At 40.1% G+C, this 17,448-nt stretch overlaps 1 protein-coding gene across 9 annotated transcripts in view; it reads right to left on the bottom strand.

The window, feature by feature from the left end:
* The window catches only part of STAU2 (staufen double-stranded RNA binding protein 2), a 308,045-nt gene that overhangs the window by 190,077 nt on the left and 100,520 nt on the right, over positions 1–17,448 (bottom strand). For all 9 annotated transcript variants that reach the window (XM_029222764.1, XM_029222761.1, XM_029222758.1 and 6 more), the window contains 3 exons: positions 6,759–6,918; positions 5,401–5,508; positions 3,134–3,346 (listed from right to left, as the gene is read on the bottom strand). In XM_029222764.1, coding sequence (XP_029078597.1) covers positions 3,134–3,346; positions 5,401–5,508; positions 6,759–6,918 — 481 coding nt within the window. The remainder of the gene's footprint in view (positions 1–3,133; positions 3,347–5,400; positions 5,509–6,758; positions 6,919–17,448) is intronic.

The raw sequence follows: 17,448 nt of genomic DNA, 5'->3' as shown, positions 1-17,448 counted from the left end.
TATTGTAATAGAAGTATAGAAGGACTGATGAGAAAAGACAAAATACAGATAATAACCCGTAAGCCTAAGATTGAAATGCCAATGAAAAGGTAAAGGGAAGCTCTTGGTTCTCGCACTAGAAGATGTCCATGAAGATGGTCACATAAACATGTACTTCCAACGGTATGTCGTCTTTATTCCTGTTTAATTTGCCTATTTTATAAGAATGTCTGTAGGTTCCAAAGATGTTGTTGATACAGATTCCAATGACAAAGAACCAGATGCATAAATCCAATCAGAGAATAATGGAGTTCTGAGAACATTAAGAATGGCTGGTTTCTTCCCTTGACTGAAATTAACTACTAGCATCCTTGAAAATGAAGTTATTCCTTGGATAGCAAGTCTTAGATTATCATTCTACAAACCAGTAAGGACAGTCTTAGTCAGAAAACTTTATCTCCAACATCAGAAAACCTTCTTTGAGGCTTCATCTTATAGAAGAGAAGCTACATTAAAGAACAGGATCTAAACCCAAAGACACCATCAGGGCAGTTATTACATTTTAACAAGGTGACTCTGTAGAATAAATTAAAATCCAAAAGGAGTTCACAACCAACCAGTTTCAAATGGGCACTGGCATCAGATGTGACTGGACCTGAAACCTGACTCTGCTCTGTGACCTTAGGGAAGTTTCTTAAACACCAAGAACCTCATCTGTAAAATGGGGATAATATCTACAGCACAGGGTGATTAAGAGGATCAAATGAGACAATGTGATAATTTCATTATTCTAAATAAAATCAAGGTAAATCATCAACAGCTATTTTCTCTACTTCTATTGCATAATAAGGAATGGTAGACCCTAGATGTAGAAGACATTTAGGGAAGTGACTAAAATGCTGGAAACCAAGACACCATCCAAGCTGATCCACTTACTGGCCCAGTAAGTGGAAGGTCTGATCATACTCAAAATTCTCTAGATTCCAACTCATTGTATGCATGCTGCTTTCTCAAAATAACCTTACATTTCAGAGAATATCTACAGACTTTAACATAAGACAGATATGGTACAAGAAACTCCAAGTGTGATGTATGTGAGGAAAATCGCAGGGGGCGAACCAAATCTGGGACTGGGGGAGGATCAGAGAAGGCATCCCTGAAGAAGTCAAGTTTAAGCTGAGATCTAAATGGTGGATAGGAAGAAAGTTCTAGAATAACATGCTTATATACTGGAGGTAGTAGCAAATTATTTTTAAAATTCAAAACGTTTTTCCCCCCCTTTGTGGAATAACATTTAAACAATACTCTTGCTTTTAATGGCTATGGTTAAAAGTAACAAGAGTTTTATTTATATTCTACTATAAAAAGTGATAGATCTTTTCTAGACTAAAGGCTTATTATTCTTAATTTATTAAGATTAGATTTAGTTTAATAGATTAGGCGGAGGTTAATGTGACCAGTTTTGCACTGCCATTCTGATGCAGAGCACTGTTCTTCCATCATGGAGAAGCTATAGATTTTATATGTATAAAGATTTAGGAAAACAGACCATGGATACATTCACGCACATATAAAATGTGAACAGAATTAGATACAAAATAACAATAGCTAATATTTATTGAGTACTTATTATTTGTATTGTTAATAAATATTTAATAATAATGACTAATGCATTCTACGTATTATTTCAAGTAACACATAACAATCGTGTGAAGCACGTTCAATTATTGTTCCTACTTTATAAATAGAGAAGTGAAAGATTAGAAAAGTTAGGTAACTTGCTCAGGTCACAAGGATTCACACTCCAAGGTCATTTTCTGACTCTGATGGCCATCTTCTTAACAACCATATCCTACTCCCTGACCATGTGGTTAGAGCATATAAATGAAAGCCAGTCCTCAAAACCACCAAGACTCACGATGAGTGGATCTATTTGGCGTTTATTTTTAGTCTACCTTGCAGCACAACGTAGAATGCTATTTCAGGAAATGCATAATCTACAGCCTCTCAGTGAAGTAATGACAGTATTCAGTAAAAAGAACAAGTATTTATGTAGTTGTTTATACAGGTATTTATGTATTTATGTAAGTATGCCTGCATGTATTTTTAAATAAAGCAAAGGTACAAAAATCTAACACCTACAGAAATATTTCAATTGTACCACTGCAGGATCTAAACAAAAGAAATCCATCAAAGATAAAATGTACTTCACTCCTGTCGCCCTTGATGCTCTGAAGAAGTCTGCTAAATACGCGAGGCTGAGCTAGCCGCTCATACGCTGGCGGTTCAAGGCTTTCTCTGGGAGCAGAACTCTCGCTCCATTCACGTCACACACGCTGAGTGTCTGCAGGCACCGTTCTGTGCTAAGTGCTAATTCATCTCATTCCTCTGACCTCTGCCTTTTATTTTATTTTTTTTTTTGGTTAACGTAAATAAAATCTGATTCAGTAAAAGAAAGAGTTACAACACCTTGAAAAGCTGTGTGCTCTCTTTGACACGGTATTCATGCCTGAAAGAATAGAAACCAAATCGCCCCGCTGACCTCCTAGGGCTGCTATGGGGATTAAATGAGATAAAGCATGTGAAGTGCTGGGACCATGTCTGGCGCACTGAGTGCTTTATATTTACTGGCTGCTTCTGCTGTCATCAGTGTGAGGATTACTCATATGATTATTACTCTGCGCCCAACCCCCATGTCCTGAAATCCTAAGCAGTCACCATACAGCAGTGTGGTCAGCAGAAAGAACACTGCATTACAGATCAGTAGTTCAGGCTGCTGCACACAACAGGTGAATACACGTGAGCAAATTCTTTGAACATGTCTCATAAAACCTTATTTGTAAAATGAGGGGTAACACCTGCCTTACAGAACCATGATGAGAATTTTACCAAAGGTAATCATGAATGGGAAAGCATTTTTTAAACCTTAAAAAACTATAACTATTTAAGGTATTATCATTTCATGAACAAACACAGGTATACAAGTGTCTAAAAGCAAAACAGAATTGTTATTCATTTATAGACACATGTCCAACCCTGATTTTGGGACTGTTTATAACCCACAGGTTTAAGTGCCTGACCTATGAAAAAACTTTTAGCTACAGATACTATAACGTTTACATAGTAAAACTAACGTTCACAACCATATACTTACCTTTACTATTGTTTTAGGGCGTTTTTTAAAAAACAGTTTTGGCTTTTCAACCACAGGAAGAGGTGGAAGTTTCTTAAGCTCCTGCAGGACAGTGGTTGCAGCACGTTTCTTGGATAGTTTTTTGCTATTTCCCTCTCCTTCTGCAGAGAACTCTCCCACTGACACCCGAGTAACAAAGCTTTTCATATGTGGTGGTCCACTTTCTTTAATAACCTATTGAATGTAAGTAAAATATTCAGTACAGGCACTTAAGATGTGTTCTTATGGCATGAATCTTTCTTAATGTTCATATCATAATCAAGATTGAAATTTTTAAGAATTATGCCAAAATCATAGATTCCTTCAATAAGGCTATTACGAAGTCATTATACAGGGGATAGTCATTGATGATACTTACAATGCCTAAAGGAACTGAATTTGAAAAAACAGAAATCTAAATAAACACATTCAATTCATGGTCAAAACTGTGTTTTACTAGCTTAAAACAGGCAATTCTAATTATGGTTACCCTGTTTCTTATGGAACAGAAAATTAAGAACATAAAACATACCATATTACCTTAGGTACACAGGCCATCCAGAATGATAATTTGCATATAACTGTGTACATATCTTTCTCCTCTGTAAGTTACTGGAGTGCCAGGAGTTTTATAACCCATAAAGCATCCTGCATGTGGAAGCCTCTCAAAAACAGGTTATGTATGAAAAATAATCTAATTTTGATGGAGACCTCAAAGGCTGATTACAAAAAGGAATGTTTACGCTCTGTGACATGACCTTAAATAGATAAGTAGATATGCCATAGAAATACCTAACTTTCTAGAGTAACGGATTATGAACATCTGTCTGCGACAAATGTTCCTAAATCCTGAATTAATGTGCTCTTTTTAAACTATACCAGTTTTTGGAGGAAAAATGCCTTCCAAAACCTGAGTGCTTTATAGTCTCCTTCAAAAGTCTGACCTAAAAAAACCAAAAATACCCTATTTAAATAGTTTACCATTGAACATTATATTAAAAATCTGTCTTCTAATATTGGACACCAATTAGGAAAACATACAATATCTCAATAATCCAATATTATTGGGGATAAGGAATTTATGATAAGCATACTTTCCAAGTAATTTAAGTTTACAAGTTGAAACACCAAAACTGTTTAACCACTTTGATGGACATCTTCCTCAATTAAAATATATACATATATACTTTACTGACTAAATATTTAACCTTTTATTGTTCACATTAGATCGTCATTATGAACATCAGATATTCTATACTATACTATATTGATGTCTCTAAGGACATCTAAGACTTTTTAAACTGTTCCTCTTCACTGTAGCCTTTAAAAGGCCCCATCTTCCAATGACTTTTGAGTTATATGCAATTACTTTTGATAGGTTTTCCATATTTTCCCTATCATTTCTTGCTGGGACCAACGGACCCTCAAGTACATTCTCTTCCTGCTTTCCTCATTTTGCTGCCTTTAATCTCTATGGACTGAGAAATCAGATAACCCAACTTGTTAGGACTGTGTCTAAGAAAGCAAACAGATTCCCAGTCGAGGTAAGTAGATCCTGCCAGTGAGAGTAAAATGTGGGAGCTTTCTAGTTGGTGAACATCACATAATTTGAAGGAAGATAGATACTCATCAACTGTTTCAGCTTATTTCCTGGGTTTGGCCTATTTTCTAGATATTTGAGTTGCAAAATTAGTGACCTCTTAATAAAGGAGGTATTATAACAATTTAAGATTTTTTCTCTTTTAAATGTCACACAATTTTAAAAGTATTTTGTGACATTTATCTAGCTGTAAACTAAAGAGCTGCTTAATTACTTCTTGGTGACTTACTAGTGAAGGTTTAATTTAAACATATTTTGGCCTCCATAAATTTAAAAGAAATTAGATACTAATACATACATGTCACTAAATATTAACTATACTGAATATTTTCAATGTGATCTTATCAAAAACACCAAGTCTTATAGGTTCCTACAAATTATCTTAAACTCAGCAAATAAATTTTATGATGAAACGTGAAATATCATGTACACAAATGGCTTAATACAGAAAAGGCAAAGAGAATCAGCAGGAATCCATAAGTTCTATTTTCTCAGGGCTTGTATCATTTCATGATAGAGAGTTCAAACTTAAGAAGCACATTAATTCTTTCAGGATACTAAAATTTTATTTGTCAATCTTATTTGTTTGTTTATTTAAAATAATAAGGAGCAAGGAGGGAAAAATGGGAGATCTCTGCTGAACACATACCTCAAAACTGACGGGCATATTTCGCTTCAGAGCAATTTCAAACACTAAGCTGATCTCAGACTTATTTGCATCTTTGTCATCATCCATTTCTTTTCCTGATTCACCATTCTAAATCACAAAAAATAGGATGACATTGAATCTTCACTTTGTAACAAACTTTACATGTATTTAACAATCAAGAGAACCTATCTAAAATACAATAGGAAACAGGAAACCAGAAACTGGATCTTGTGGATTTCTATGTAACCACTGTAGTCGAGGGCTTTGCTGTGAGGCTTCTTGTGATTTGGTTTTAGTTTTTTTCCTCAAAGTAGAAGGATAAATGCTGAGTGTGGAAATCTCTTACTCAACCATTCACTAATTTGAGTTTATCCTATATCCTCAGACCCAGTTCCCTTTAGAGGCCTCCATTACACACACACACACACACACACACACACACACACACACACACACCCTCCACTGGTATATGATATTTAATCTTCTATGGAGACTAAGTTGCAGAAAGAGCGCAGGATGCAAACCAGGATTTCGGAGCTCTGTGCCAATTTACTTATTCACCTATTTAACACTTACTTCCGGAGGGCCTCACATATACTGAACACAGTATAAGCATTAAAGAGATCAAGAGACAGTACTCCTGCTGTCAAGAAGCTTATGAAAACAGATAAGCAAACAGATCAGGGTCATAATGAAAGTGTACAAGGACAAAAATTCTAAGTCTGCCATTAACTAAGATAAATCTCGAAGGGGGAAGAACAACAGGCTTGAGGAAAGGGAAACTGTACAGGTTGAACCGCACAGTTTCAAATAACTAAGTGCAGAACTCCCTAAGAAGGTGACTTATTAGGCACACCCGGGCTGGAGATACTATTTTGAAGTCAACAGAGAAAGTAGCTGAAGCCATGGGAACGAGTGAAATTACTGAAGATCAGCCTCAATAACCTCTCTGGTAAAATAAAGTAGGACTAAAAAGTTCATAAAGATCTCCTCCACTTTAAACTCCTTGATTCTAGATTAATTAATACAATGTAATCCATGCTCAATAAACCGTAGCATTCGATGCAAGGTAAATGAATATTATTTCTCATCCTTGCTCACATTCCCAAATCCTCCCTTGCCTGGAAACTCCACAGGGTGAACCAAAGTGCTCAAAGGTAAGGTCATCCCAGCAGGAACACAAGAGTCTAATACAGCACACAGATTAGCTGAGGAGCAAATCACAGCAGATCGCTACTCTGGTGGTCCTTCCTATCAGCAGAGATTTCCCTTATTTGTAAAAAAGCATTTGTTTGTCTTCTCAGTAATCTCCCTAGGCAACTATAAGAAACAGGCTGCCACATGCAGCAGTGACCCACCTGAGCTGACTTTTCCGGAATAGGTTCATTCTGCAGTGCTTGAAGGGCTTTCATTGCGGCATTGTGTCTAGCAGCTTGTCGAGTCTTTCCTTCCCCAAAAAATTCATTATTTCCTACAGTCAGCTGAACATAAAAGATCTTGGGCATTGGGCAATGATACCTAAAGTAAGAAAATAAAAATATTACCGTTAGCTCAATAAAATCACTCTGTAGGGACTTCCCTGGTGGCTCAGTGGTTAAGAATCCACCTGCCAATGCAGGGGACATGGGTTCAATTCCTGGTCTGGGAAGATCACACATGCTGTGGAGCAACTAAGCCCATGCGCCACAACTACTGAGCCCGCGCCCTAGGGCCCGCGAGCCACAACTACTGCTGCATGCCTAGAGCCCGTGCTCGGCAAGAAGAGAAGCCACCGCGATGAGAAGCCCGCACACTGCAACGAAGAGTAGCCCCTGCTCAGCGCAACTAGAGAAAGCCCATGCACAGCAACAAAGCCCCAACGCAGCCAAAAAAAAAAAAATCACTCTATAATCATTAGTAAGATTTATTTTCTTTAAAATGACACCAACCATAGAATGCACTATACCCTCTTATTAACGCCAATAAAATATTTTTTGTTCGTTTATTTACTTATTTGGTTGCTCAGGGTCTTAGTTGCGGCAGGCGGGCTCCTCAGTTGTGGCTGGCAGGCTCCTTAGCTGCGGCATGCATGTGGGATCTAGTTCCCTGACCAGGGATTGAACCCGGGCTCCCTGCACTGGGAGCTCAAGAGTCTTAACCACTGCGCCACCAGGGAGGTCCCCCCAATAAAGTTTTAACCTCATGAATGTATTTATAAAAGATAAAATGTGAGTCAATATACCTATCGATAATAAAGAATGTATGCTCGTCTCCATGAAAAACATATTTTAGAAAACAACATTAAACATAAATATTGTAAAAATTATTTAATTATATCACAGAAGACTTCCTGGCAAGAAGTTTTCAGTCGCATTTTGACAGAAGTGACGCAAATGGTCTGGTGCTGAAGGACTGGGACCTGCCACAGAGGTGAGAGACAAGCAAGACCATTTAGGTGACAACACGCAGATTACTGTGCTTTTAGCAGAAGATAATTATGATTAGACATGGGAAGAACGGTAGTAGGATGGAGCTCCTACTGCAAAGTAATAAGTATTTTGCAAAGTAATAAGGAGATCAGAGTCAACATAAGAAAGAGTGGAGAGTTTAAGCCAATTCTTAAGCAGAAAGAATCACAATAAAATGTATTTAAGGTGAAAATTTTTAGCAGGTTTGTGTTTAATGCGACTGAGGTGAGGATGCGTGACCAGAAAGCTGCAATGATGCAGACATGAGGGGATAAAGGGGGCTGTAAGAAGAAAGAACAAACCTAGGAGAAATTAAGAGGATATGCAATAAAATCCATTAATTTAACAATTATTTGTGGAGCACCTTCTTATGATGGGGGAATATCACAGTGAACAAAAACACACATTAGAGTGGAGAAGACAGACAATAAGTAAGATAAATATGTAGAATATCTAGTATGTTAGAAGTACGTGTTGAATAGAAAAAGAAGGAAAGGTTCAGAAATGTCAGGTGGGGTGGGACAGGGAGGGGGGGATTAGACAGAGTGGCCAGTGAGTGTCTCATTGAGAAGAGGACAATTGTGTAAAGGCCTGATACAAATGAGGAAGGAAACCACACAGATACGTGTTCAAGTAATTCTGAGGATTCCCACCTGGTTAGCATCAAGGGAGTAAAGGAAGGAAAGCTAAGAGATGGGAAGAGGTGGACAGATTCCACAGGGCCTTCCTTAGAAATTACTGTAAGGATCTGACTTTTACCCGGAATGAAATGGCCAGATTTTTTTTTTTTTTTTTGCGGTGCGCGGGCCTCTCACCGCTGTGGCCTCTCCCGTCGCGGAGCACAGGCTCTGGATGCGCAGGCTCAGCGGCCATGGCCCACGGGCCCAGCCACTCCACGGCATGTGGGATCTTCCCGGACCGGGGCACGAACCCGTGTCCCCTGCATCAGCAGGTGGACTCTCAACCACTGTGCCACCAGGGAAGCCCCAAACGGCCAGATTTTAAAGAGAGAAGCAACATAATCTGACTTCCATTGATTGGAAGGATCATCTGACTATTATGTTGAAAACAGACTGTAGGGGAATGATGACAGGAGCAAGGAGATCTGTTAAGAGGCTACTGCAATAATACAGAAACCTGAACTAGGGTAGCAGCTTCACAAGTAATGAGAAGTACTTGGATTCTGGATGAATTTCAAAAGTGGAGAAGATGGGTTTACCCAAGGACTAGCCATGGAATATGAGAGAGGCGTCGAGGAAGACCCCAGGGTTTCTGACATGAGCAACTAGACGGTGGAGCGCCCGTGCGTTGAGTTGGTGAAGACTGCGAAAGGAATGGGTTTGTTGGGATCAACAGCTCTGGGGTGGAGATGTTAAATTATTCAGTCTGTTAGACATCCAAATGAAGATGTCAAAGAAGACAGTCAGATTCATAAGTCTGGACTCCAGGAAAGAGGTCCAAGGTGGAGATAGAATTTGGGTATCATCAATATGTCGGTGAAATTTAAAGCCACAAGACAGTGAGAACTCTGTGGGAGGGCGTGACTGACAGGAGGAAAACCAAGCAAGCAGAGTGCCCTTCCTGAAAGCCAAATGGGAGAAGTATATCTAGCAGGAGGGAGGAGTCAGTCATGTCAGATGCTGCTCACACGTCCAGTGAAATGCTGACTGAGAACTGTGACCACTGGACTGGGCAAGTTAGCAAAACTAACAGATTCGATTTTGATGGAATGTTGGGTGTATAACTGCAACACTAAAAAATTAAGTTAAAAATCACTCCTGTGCTGCAAAGCGTCTCTTTTCAAGCAAAGAGAAGCCAATCGAGGTCTTACTAAAGTTGTAGATGATTATTGGACATCCAAGTGGCAGAGCTCTATGTTCAACCTGAGATAAACCGCATAGAGCCCACTCTGTAAGAGTTCACAGGCAGATGGGACTAATCAGCGAAGGTTTACTGAAGGTGAAGGACTAGAAATGTACATCGGTACTGAAGATGCAGATTTGGGAGGTAATAATTGAAACCATGTTGAGCGGATAAGCACCTGGAAAGGGTAAGTGTAAAAGAACCAAAAAAGACAGCCTAAGGCTGGGATCTGACTAATGCCCACGATCAAAAGGCAGGGGAAATAATAGACAGCAGCGAAGGAGATGAAAGAGGGTCAGAGTTAGAAAAGAAATTATAACACAATGTCAGGGGAAGGGATAATCAACAATGTCAAATGTTGTGGAGAAATCCAGAGTGAGTATGAGAAAAAAGAAAAAGTCACTGTTTTAAATTTTTTAAGTCAATTTTCTTGGCCCCCAGTTTTCTATTAAGATAAAATACTTTAAACGTGTTTTTACTGTATGTCATATGTTCTCATTTTTAATTGGCAAATATAAAAAAGTTAAAGGAAGAAAAAAAATCACTTATAGTTAAAGATATTTTTAACGTGCAGAGACTAAAAAGCATTAAAACCACAATCTTTTTTGCTCTTTGACTGCAGTAACTAGTGATGCACTGAAGTACACAATTTCCTGTTACCTATTTTATTTTAGATCACTTTAATGCAGAAATTTGGACAGACTAATATCATCAATGCAGGTTATTTTCATTTTGTTTCCCACAAAATTCAGTTTTCCCACCTCCACAGAACTTCATGCCTATTTTTAACTGGTTTCACTCTAAAACTTCAAAACGGGCAACCCTGAATCAGAAGTTTACCTCTGGGCTGAGATCCCACATGGCAAGCTTTCCCCGCAGAGCAAATGTTCACAATCAATTATACACTTCTGAAAATAGAGGTCCACAACTGGGATGCTAACAGACCTTTAACTATGGTGGAGGGAGTGGGCGCCACTATAATCACTAAGGCCTGCTGACAATTACAAAACTCATTTCGGTTTGCCACAGGGACAAACACAATTTCTGTTCATTATAACTTTACTGGAATGTGATGTCATAACACATAACCATACTGAAACAATCTGCTGATTTTCAGACCAAAATATTAATTGCACACTAAAGAGCCCTTGGGGCCTCTTCCTTTTTGGGCATCAAATATGGCTCTATGTATGTGCATGTGCCTGATGTGGATACGTATGTACATATATATTATACTGTATAAATATCAGAGGGAAAATTAGGTATGTTGCGTTTTTAACATAAAAAGTAAAATATTCTAGCACTAACAGCAGGAAATACCAAGACCCGACGCCTGACTTGTTTCATTCCAGTTTCATTCCATCCTCTTACTTAACAATGATTCTTAATAATCTACCCCACGTGGTTTGAATACCTTATATATCACATCTCCTCATATCATCATGACAATTAAGATTAACCAGAGCCCTCTCATTAATGGCTCCCAGATTGAATTACAGGAGAGAAGATGAAAAATTCTTTTCGTGTTAGGTCCTGGTCTCTAAGTATTCATTTCCCTTGGTAAAGAAGCTCAAAGTTTACTAACTTGAAAGGTTGATAGGCTCTATTTAATGGAGTTCCTTTTTCTGTTTTTATTTATTTCTATTTTTATTTATTTCTGGTAAAGTGCTTCTAATAAGTGATGCACTTATTTCCACAAATTAGCACATACATACTTACCTAATCTTACACTGCTGTTCTTGAATGATTTTCCTCAATTAGAATTTTATGATCAGTGCTTAGATCCCTATCTATTACTGTTAAAAGATGAGCCATGGGACTTCCCTGGTGGTGCAGTGGTTGAGAGTCCGCCTGCCGATGCAGGGGACACGGGTACGTGCCCCGGTCCGGGAAGATCCCACATGCCGCGGAGCGGCTGGGCCCGTGAGCCGTGGCCGCTGAGCCTGCGCGTCCGGAGCCTGTGCTCCGCAACGGGAGAGGCCACAGCAGTGAGAGGCTCGCGAACCGCAAAGAAAAAAAAGATGAGCCATGAAAACTCACCCATCCAGGCTATTAAAGTTTCAAGGTCAAACGGCTTCTACCCTCAGCCTCCGAAGTATATTTTATAAAGTGTGATCCCGATTTCGTAGGAATCATCTCTAGGGCCTGTTACAAATGCAGATTCCTGTGTTCTAACCCTGACCTGCTGAATCAGCCTCCGAGGATGGAACAAGAGTCTTCAGTTGCACAGGTTTTATTGGTGGGTCTGCACACTAAAGGCTGAGACACCTGCTCCTCAGGTCAGCACAGCCTACAATGTGGCTGATGCGACTTGATGACTGTTTCACACCCCATGCAAGCAAAGGACTGCACACATTCCTTATAGCACCACGGTTAGGTTTCTTACATCTCTTTCTCATTTAATCCTCATGGCAGCCTGGTGAGACACATGGCCCCATGGTCACCTTGAGAGGTAGCAAATCTCCCCAACAAAGTTGCTGGGCGTCAAACTCAAGTCTGCCTAACTTCAGAGCTTAGGAAACTCTTAAGTAGTTTCCTGAAAATCTGCTTTATCTTCTTCTATTTTTCTTCATATACGTTTATTAAACTAGCTATGTCCTTGGCGGGCCAGAGAAGCTAATGCAAGGGTTCTTTCTAACCTAATAAGGTCCACGAACAGACTTCAGAGGTGCCTTACCGAGTAGGTGCTGAACAAACAGACCTCCACAGTGAAACTCTATGTTTTTAGGGTACGTCAAGCCAAGCAGGGACACAAACAGGCAGGAGCGAAAGGTCAGAAAAATGGGCTCATGTGCTACACTGCCTGACAGTGTAAGTTTTATAAAGGCTGTTTGTTAAGACCGCTTTTTTTTCCCCATTCCTCTTTGCCCTCTGTCCACTGGAACTTTTATAAAAAACAAACAAAATTTCAAATAAAAGAAAATAAAAGTTTCCCTCTCTTTAGATCTCAAAAAAGTCTTTAGATTTGGCCTGTCTTCAAGACTTCACAAGTCACTACAAGAATAAAGAAAGAATGATATTTGGCTCCTTTGAATTAATACTTGACATTCCTTATACAGTTCTGTTTTGGTTTTTGAGCAAAGGGAAGATTTTACATTCTTCCACAGTATTCCTACAAGAATATGGGTACTCTTATTCTTATATTTGACTGTCAGTTATAACAACTTTCCATACCATAGATCCTTGCCATTCTCCCTAAATCTACCTCATTAATGCCCTCTCTGTGGACTCGTTTTGTGTTTATCTTTCTAAACAACTAAAATCCTCCCTACCATTCTGTGACTGCCTTCTCCATCATCTCCACCTTCCTAAGTATCATTTTTACAAGGTGAGAAAGACATATTCCAAATAACATTAGAACTTTTAAAAATTGAAAAATAATTGCCTCATTTCATTTGATAGCATTATCATAAACCTCAGCCCAGCTTAAGCGTTCATGTCTCCTCTACAGGTTTACGTCTTAAATATATGAACGTGTTATCTTCTGATCTAACAAGGAGAGGCTGTGGATTCCTGTGTTTACTTCTAACATTGACTGAAAACAGAAATGGCACTTAATCTTTCTATCTCAGTTTACTTATCTGTAAAATATTTGCAGAATTTATGTTTAAAGAACTATAAAGGCCAAAACTTAGAAATCAAATGCCCTGCTGATTATTTTGACTCTTTGTACACGTTTTGGCACAGCTAAGCATTCTTTTTCTTGCTATTGAAAAATAATAGGTTTTATCATAAAGCTATAAAATAGTCCTTGGCACATTTTCAAGCTTGTATGTATATAAAACGTCTAGATAGGAGAGAGTTCTTTCTCTATTCACATCTATAAATTTTGAAGCTATATCTTTTATGGGATCTGAATGTTTAGTCTTGAGAAATTTCAAAAATTAGGATCTATCAGAAAAGATTCACAGGACGGCTGAAAATAAGCTTTAAAAGAGATGTAAGGATATTCTATTCTATTTGTAGAATTATAATTATGTTTAAGATGCATAAGGGAAAATATAGAAAGATATGCACTAAAGGCTGGGATAGGGTGTTTTGAAGTGATGGAATTATAAACGAGATATTCTTTCATAATTTCAAAATTTTAAAAATAATATGGCTATACTGGTATATAAACAAAAGAAAATATTTTATTGAAGTAAGTCTAGTCCCTGTCCAAACAAAAGTAAACCTGCGCTCAAAATGTAAATTTGATGAATTAGTGGAATGACTTGTGGAACATAGACTACGAGCCACAAGAGTCAATGGTTTGTACTGTGTCACTGACGCCAGTATCACAACAGGACTATGGAAATCAGAGCATGCCATCAACGAGCACCACTTTATAAACACACAATTACCACCCTCGATCCCAAACTTGGATCCAGCATAAAACTATTCTTGCCCCTTCCCTAAATGGATATCTAGATAAATCATCACCACCACCATCTCCATCATCATGATTACAGCCGACACACGGAACTCACCATGTGCCTGCCAGCCACTATCTGAAGCTCTGTGCATACTCATCTCTTTCAGTCACAGTAACAACCTCAACTTCACTCCACACGCATGGAAATGAGGAACAGAGATGTTCACTTATTTGTCCAAGGCCACCCCGCCTGAGCCAGCGTCTGAACCGAACAGTCTCACTCCAGAGGCTATGGGCTTAACCTCTACTCTACGCTGCGTCTGAATGACCTGGATAAATGAGCACTTGAAACGCAGAGCTACTAACTATAAACTTTGGAGAGGTCATGATCGACTTGGAACATCAAGGCAATTTGAGCCAGACTTAGATCAGTGGTCACATCAGCTCCAAAGAGAAAGCTGGGGCACTGTAAGCCCAGGAGACCGAGCTGCTGGCAGCACCACTGCTCTCTCTCACTGCCTCCTCTAGTAACCCACCTTTCGGGAACCCGTGCTTAAACGCTAACGTTCCCACGAGGGAACTGCAAGTCAAAACCACAGTGACACACCACTGCACACCCACTAGGAGGCTTACAGCTGTGCAGCCGCTGCTGTTCCTTAAAAGTTAAACACAGAATTACCATCTGACCCAGCAAAACTGAAGAGAAAGTTTTGAAGGTGTGTAAACAAAAATGGGCACACAAGTGTTCATAGCAGCATTATTCATAACAGCCATAAAGGGCCAAAGGGCCACCCAACTGATGAATCAAGAAACAAATTGTAGTATATCCAAACAATGGAGTACTGAAGAGCCATACAAAGGAATGAAGCACTGATACGTGATACAATGTGCGCGAACTCTGAAAACATTACACTAAGTGAAAGCTAGACACAAAGTCTACATATTGTACGATTGCATTCAGATGAAATGTCCGGAATAGGCAACTCCACCAGACAGAAAGTAGATTAGTGGTTGCCAGGGGCTGGGAAGAGGGAAAGTGGGGAGTAACTGTTCAGGGGCAGGGGGATTCTTATGGGCATGATGAAATGTTCTGGAATTAGATAGTGGTGATGGTTGTACAACACTGTGAATGTGTAGTAATTCAGTGTACTGAACTGTACACTTTAAAGTAGTTAAAATGGTGAATTTTATGTGACTGTGAGTTTTACCTCAATAAAAACCAATTTTTTAAAAAAATGTTCATACTCCCTAAGGTTCAAACTTCTGTTTCTCATAGACAAGACAGTCTTCCTAGGTGATGTCACCTGTTCCTATTTACATTCTTGGCAGACTCCCAGAAATTAGCCTGCCAAATTGGGGGAGTGCAAGGGAGAGGGAATAAAAGTCATCCCTCCCTTCTGAACACTCAGAAATTAATAACCTCGTCTTCTTCCTGCCCTTGCTTGATTACCAGGGGTGGGGGTTGGTGGGCGTATGTGGATTAAATTATTTATTCAAAAAATATTTATTAAGGACCTAATTCATGCCAGGGACTGCTTTAATCCCTAGGGATGGTAGACAGGCCTCAGGAGACAATCAATCAAACAATCAATCAAACAGTATCAACTAGTAAGATGGGCTAGGAAGAAAAGTAAAGCAGAACAGAGAACCTCTTTTAGGATGTGACATTTGAATAAAGAGGTGGTTGGAGTAAGAATTCTAGGTATGGGGATGCCTGGAGGAAGAAGTGTTCCTAGCAAATGAGATAGCAAGTACAAAGGCCCTGGGGTGGTAACATATGGGGCATTTTTTGAGAAACATCAAGTGTTCTTATACCTGGAAGAAGTGAGTCAAGGGGTGAGGGGCAGAAAACTAGTCACAACTTAATCCCACACGTGATGGAAGCCATCGGAGGGCTTTAAGCAGGGAAGTGACACAGTCGGACTTATTACTTAAAAGTCTCTCACTACTGTTTGCCCAAAGAAAGGCAAGAAGAGGGGGGCTGGCAGGCCACTGCATAGTCTAGACAAGTCATCTGTGAACACAGGAAACTGAATTGCCCAGAAGAATACAGGGGACTGCCGGCAGTGCTGAAAGCCACCTAAGGGCTGTGTTCATTATTTCAAGATGGGACCAGTCAGCACAGTTACGTTTTTCTGTAGCTTCCTGGGTACCAGTACAGAGTCAGAGGAGCTGGACTTAACCAGTTACAGTTCTGCTAAGGATGAGTGATCATTCAAGCAGGGAAGCACTGGAAAGCACAGGAATTAAGTGACTGACTACAGGACTGCTGAGAAAAGAGTGATAAACTCCAGGGAAATGCAGCCCTGCAGAACTTGGCAAGTTAGTAAAGGCTGCAACCGCCCTGAACCTCTGCTCAGTGTTTTCCCTAAGCACAGGTAACAGAGGACACCCCCTATTTCCTGCCACCCCACTGGACGGCGGGCGTGTAGCAGGAGCAGCCAGGCGTGCCTCTCACGTGGTGGCCGACGCCCAGTGCTAGAACTTGTGACAGTAAAGAAGGGTCCCCAGCAGAGGAAGCTGGGGGCTCTCTTGCCAGGGTGTGCTGTTGCTGTGTCCCTCCAGGTACCGCAGCAAACCGTCTGAGACAGGTAAATGGCTGGCACCACAGGCAGCCCAGTGAGGAGTGACAGTACAGGAATGGGGGTGGGGTCCTCAGGGCAGCATTTCTCAGAGTGTGGGTCCCACACAAAAACCATCAGAGTCCTCCTGGAGGGGTCTAGGAACACCTGTGAAAACGCAGAGTCAAGGCTGACAATCAGACTCTTTGGGCGAGTCCAGGAATCAACATGATTACCAAACAGCCTTGGTGATTTTTATGGACGCTGAAGACAGAAAGCACCTCCTTACAGGGGTCTCCTTCCCTTCCCTTGCTTGTGAATACAAAGACTTTTCATTCCTGAATGTTAACTTGGTCCCATCTGCCTTACTGAATTCTCCTGCCTGCCTCTACAAGTTTTTAGTTCTCTTGCAATTTTCCAGGTAATCACAACTGATGTGCAAAAAAATGATACTTCTTCCTATTTCTTTCCACATTTCATTCCTTTTATTTTCCCTAATTGTGTGGGTTCATACCTCCAACTGAATACCAAACAGCAGTTGATAACGGATGGTCCTGTTTTTTACTTTAATGGGAATGTGGCTAGTGTGCCCTCATTAAGCATAACACTGGCTGTTGAGGTAGGTTAAGATGGGATGGGATGGGACTTCCCTGGCGGTCCAGTGGGTAAGACTCCATGCTTCCACTGCAGAGGACGTGGGCCCGATCCCTGGTCGGGGAACTAAGATCCCGCATGCCTCGTGGTGCGGTCAAAAAAAAAAAAAAGAAGGGATGGTCGTGTGTGTGTGTGTGTGTGTGTGTGTGTGTGTGTGTGTGTGTGTGTG

Source organism: Monodon monoceros, unplaced genomic scaffold (assembly GCF_005190385.1).
Source record: "Monodon monoceros isolate NGI ecotype Baffin Bay Population unplaced genomic scaffold, NGI_Narwhal_1 Super_Scaffold_14, whole genome shotgun sequence".
Taxonomy (NCBI): Eukaryota; Metazoa; Chordata; class Mammalia; order Artiodactyla; family Monodontidae; genus Monodon; species Monodon monoceros.
The sequence above is the reverse complement of the archived record's forward strand: the minus strand, read 5'-3'. Positions and strand labels throughout refer to the sequence as shown.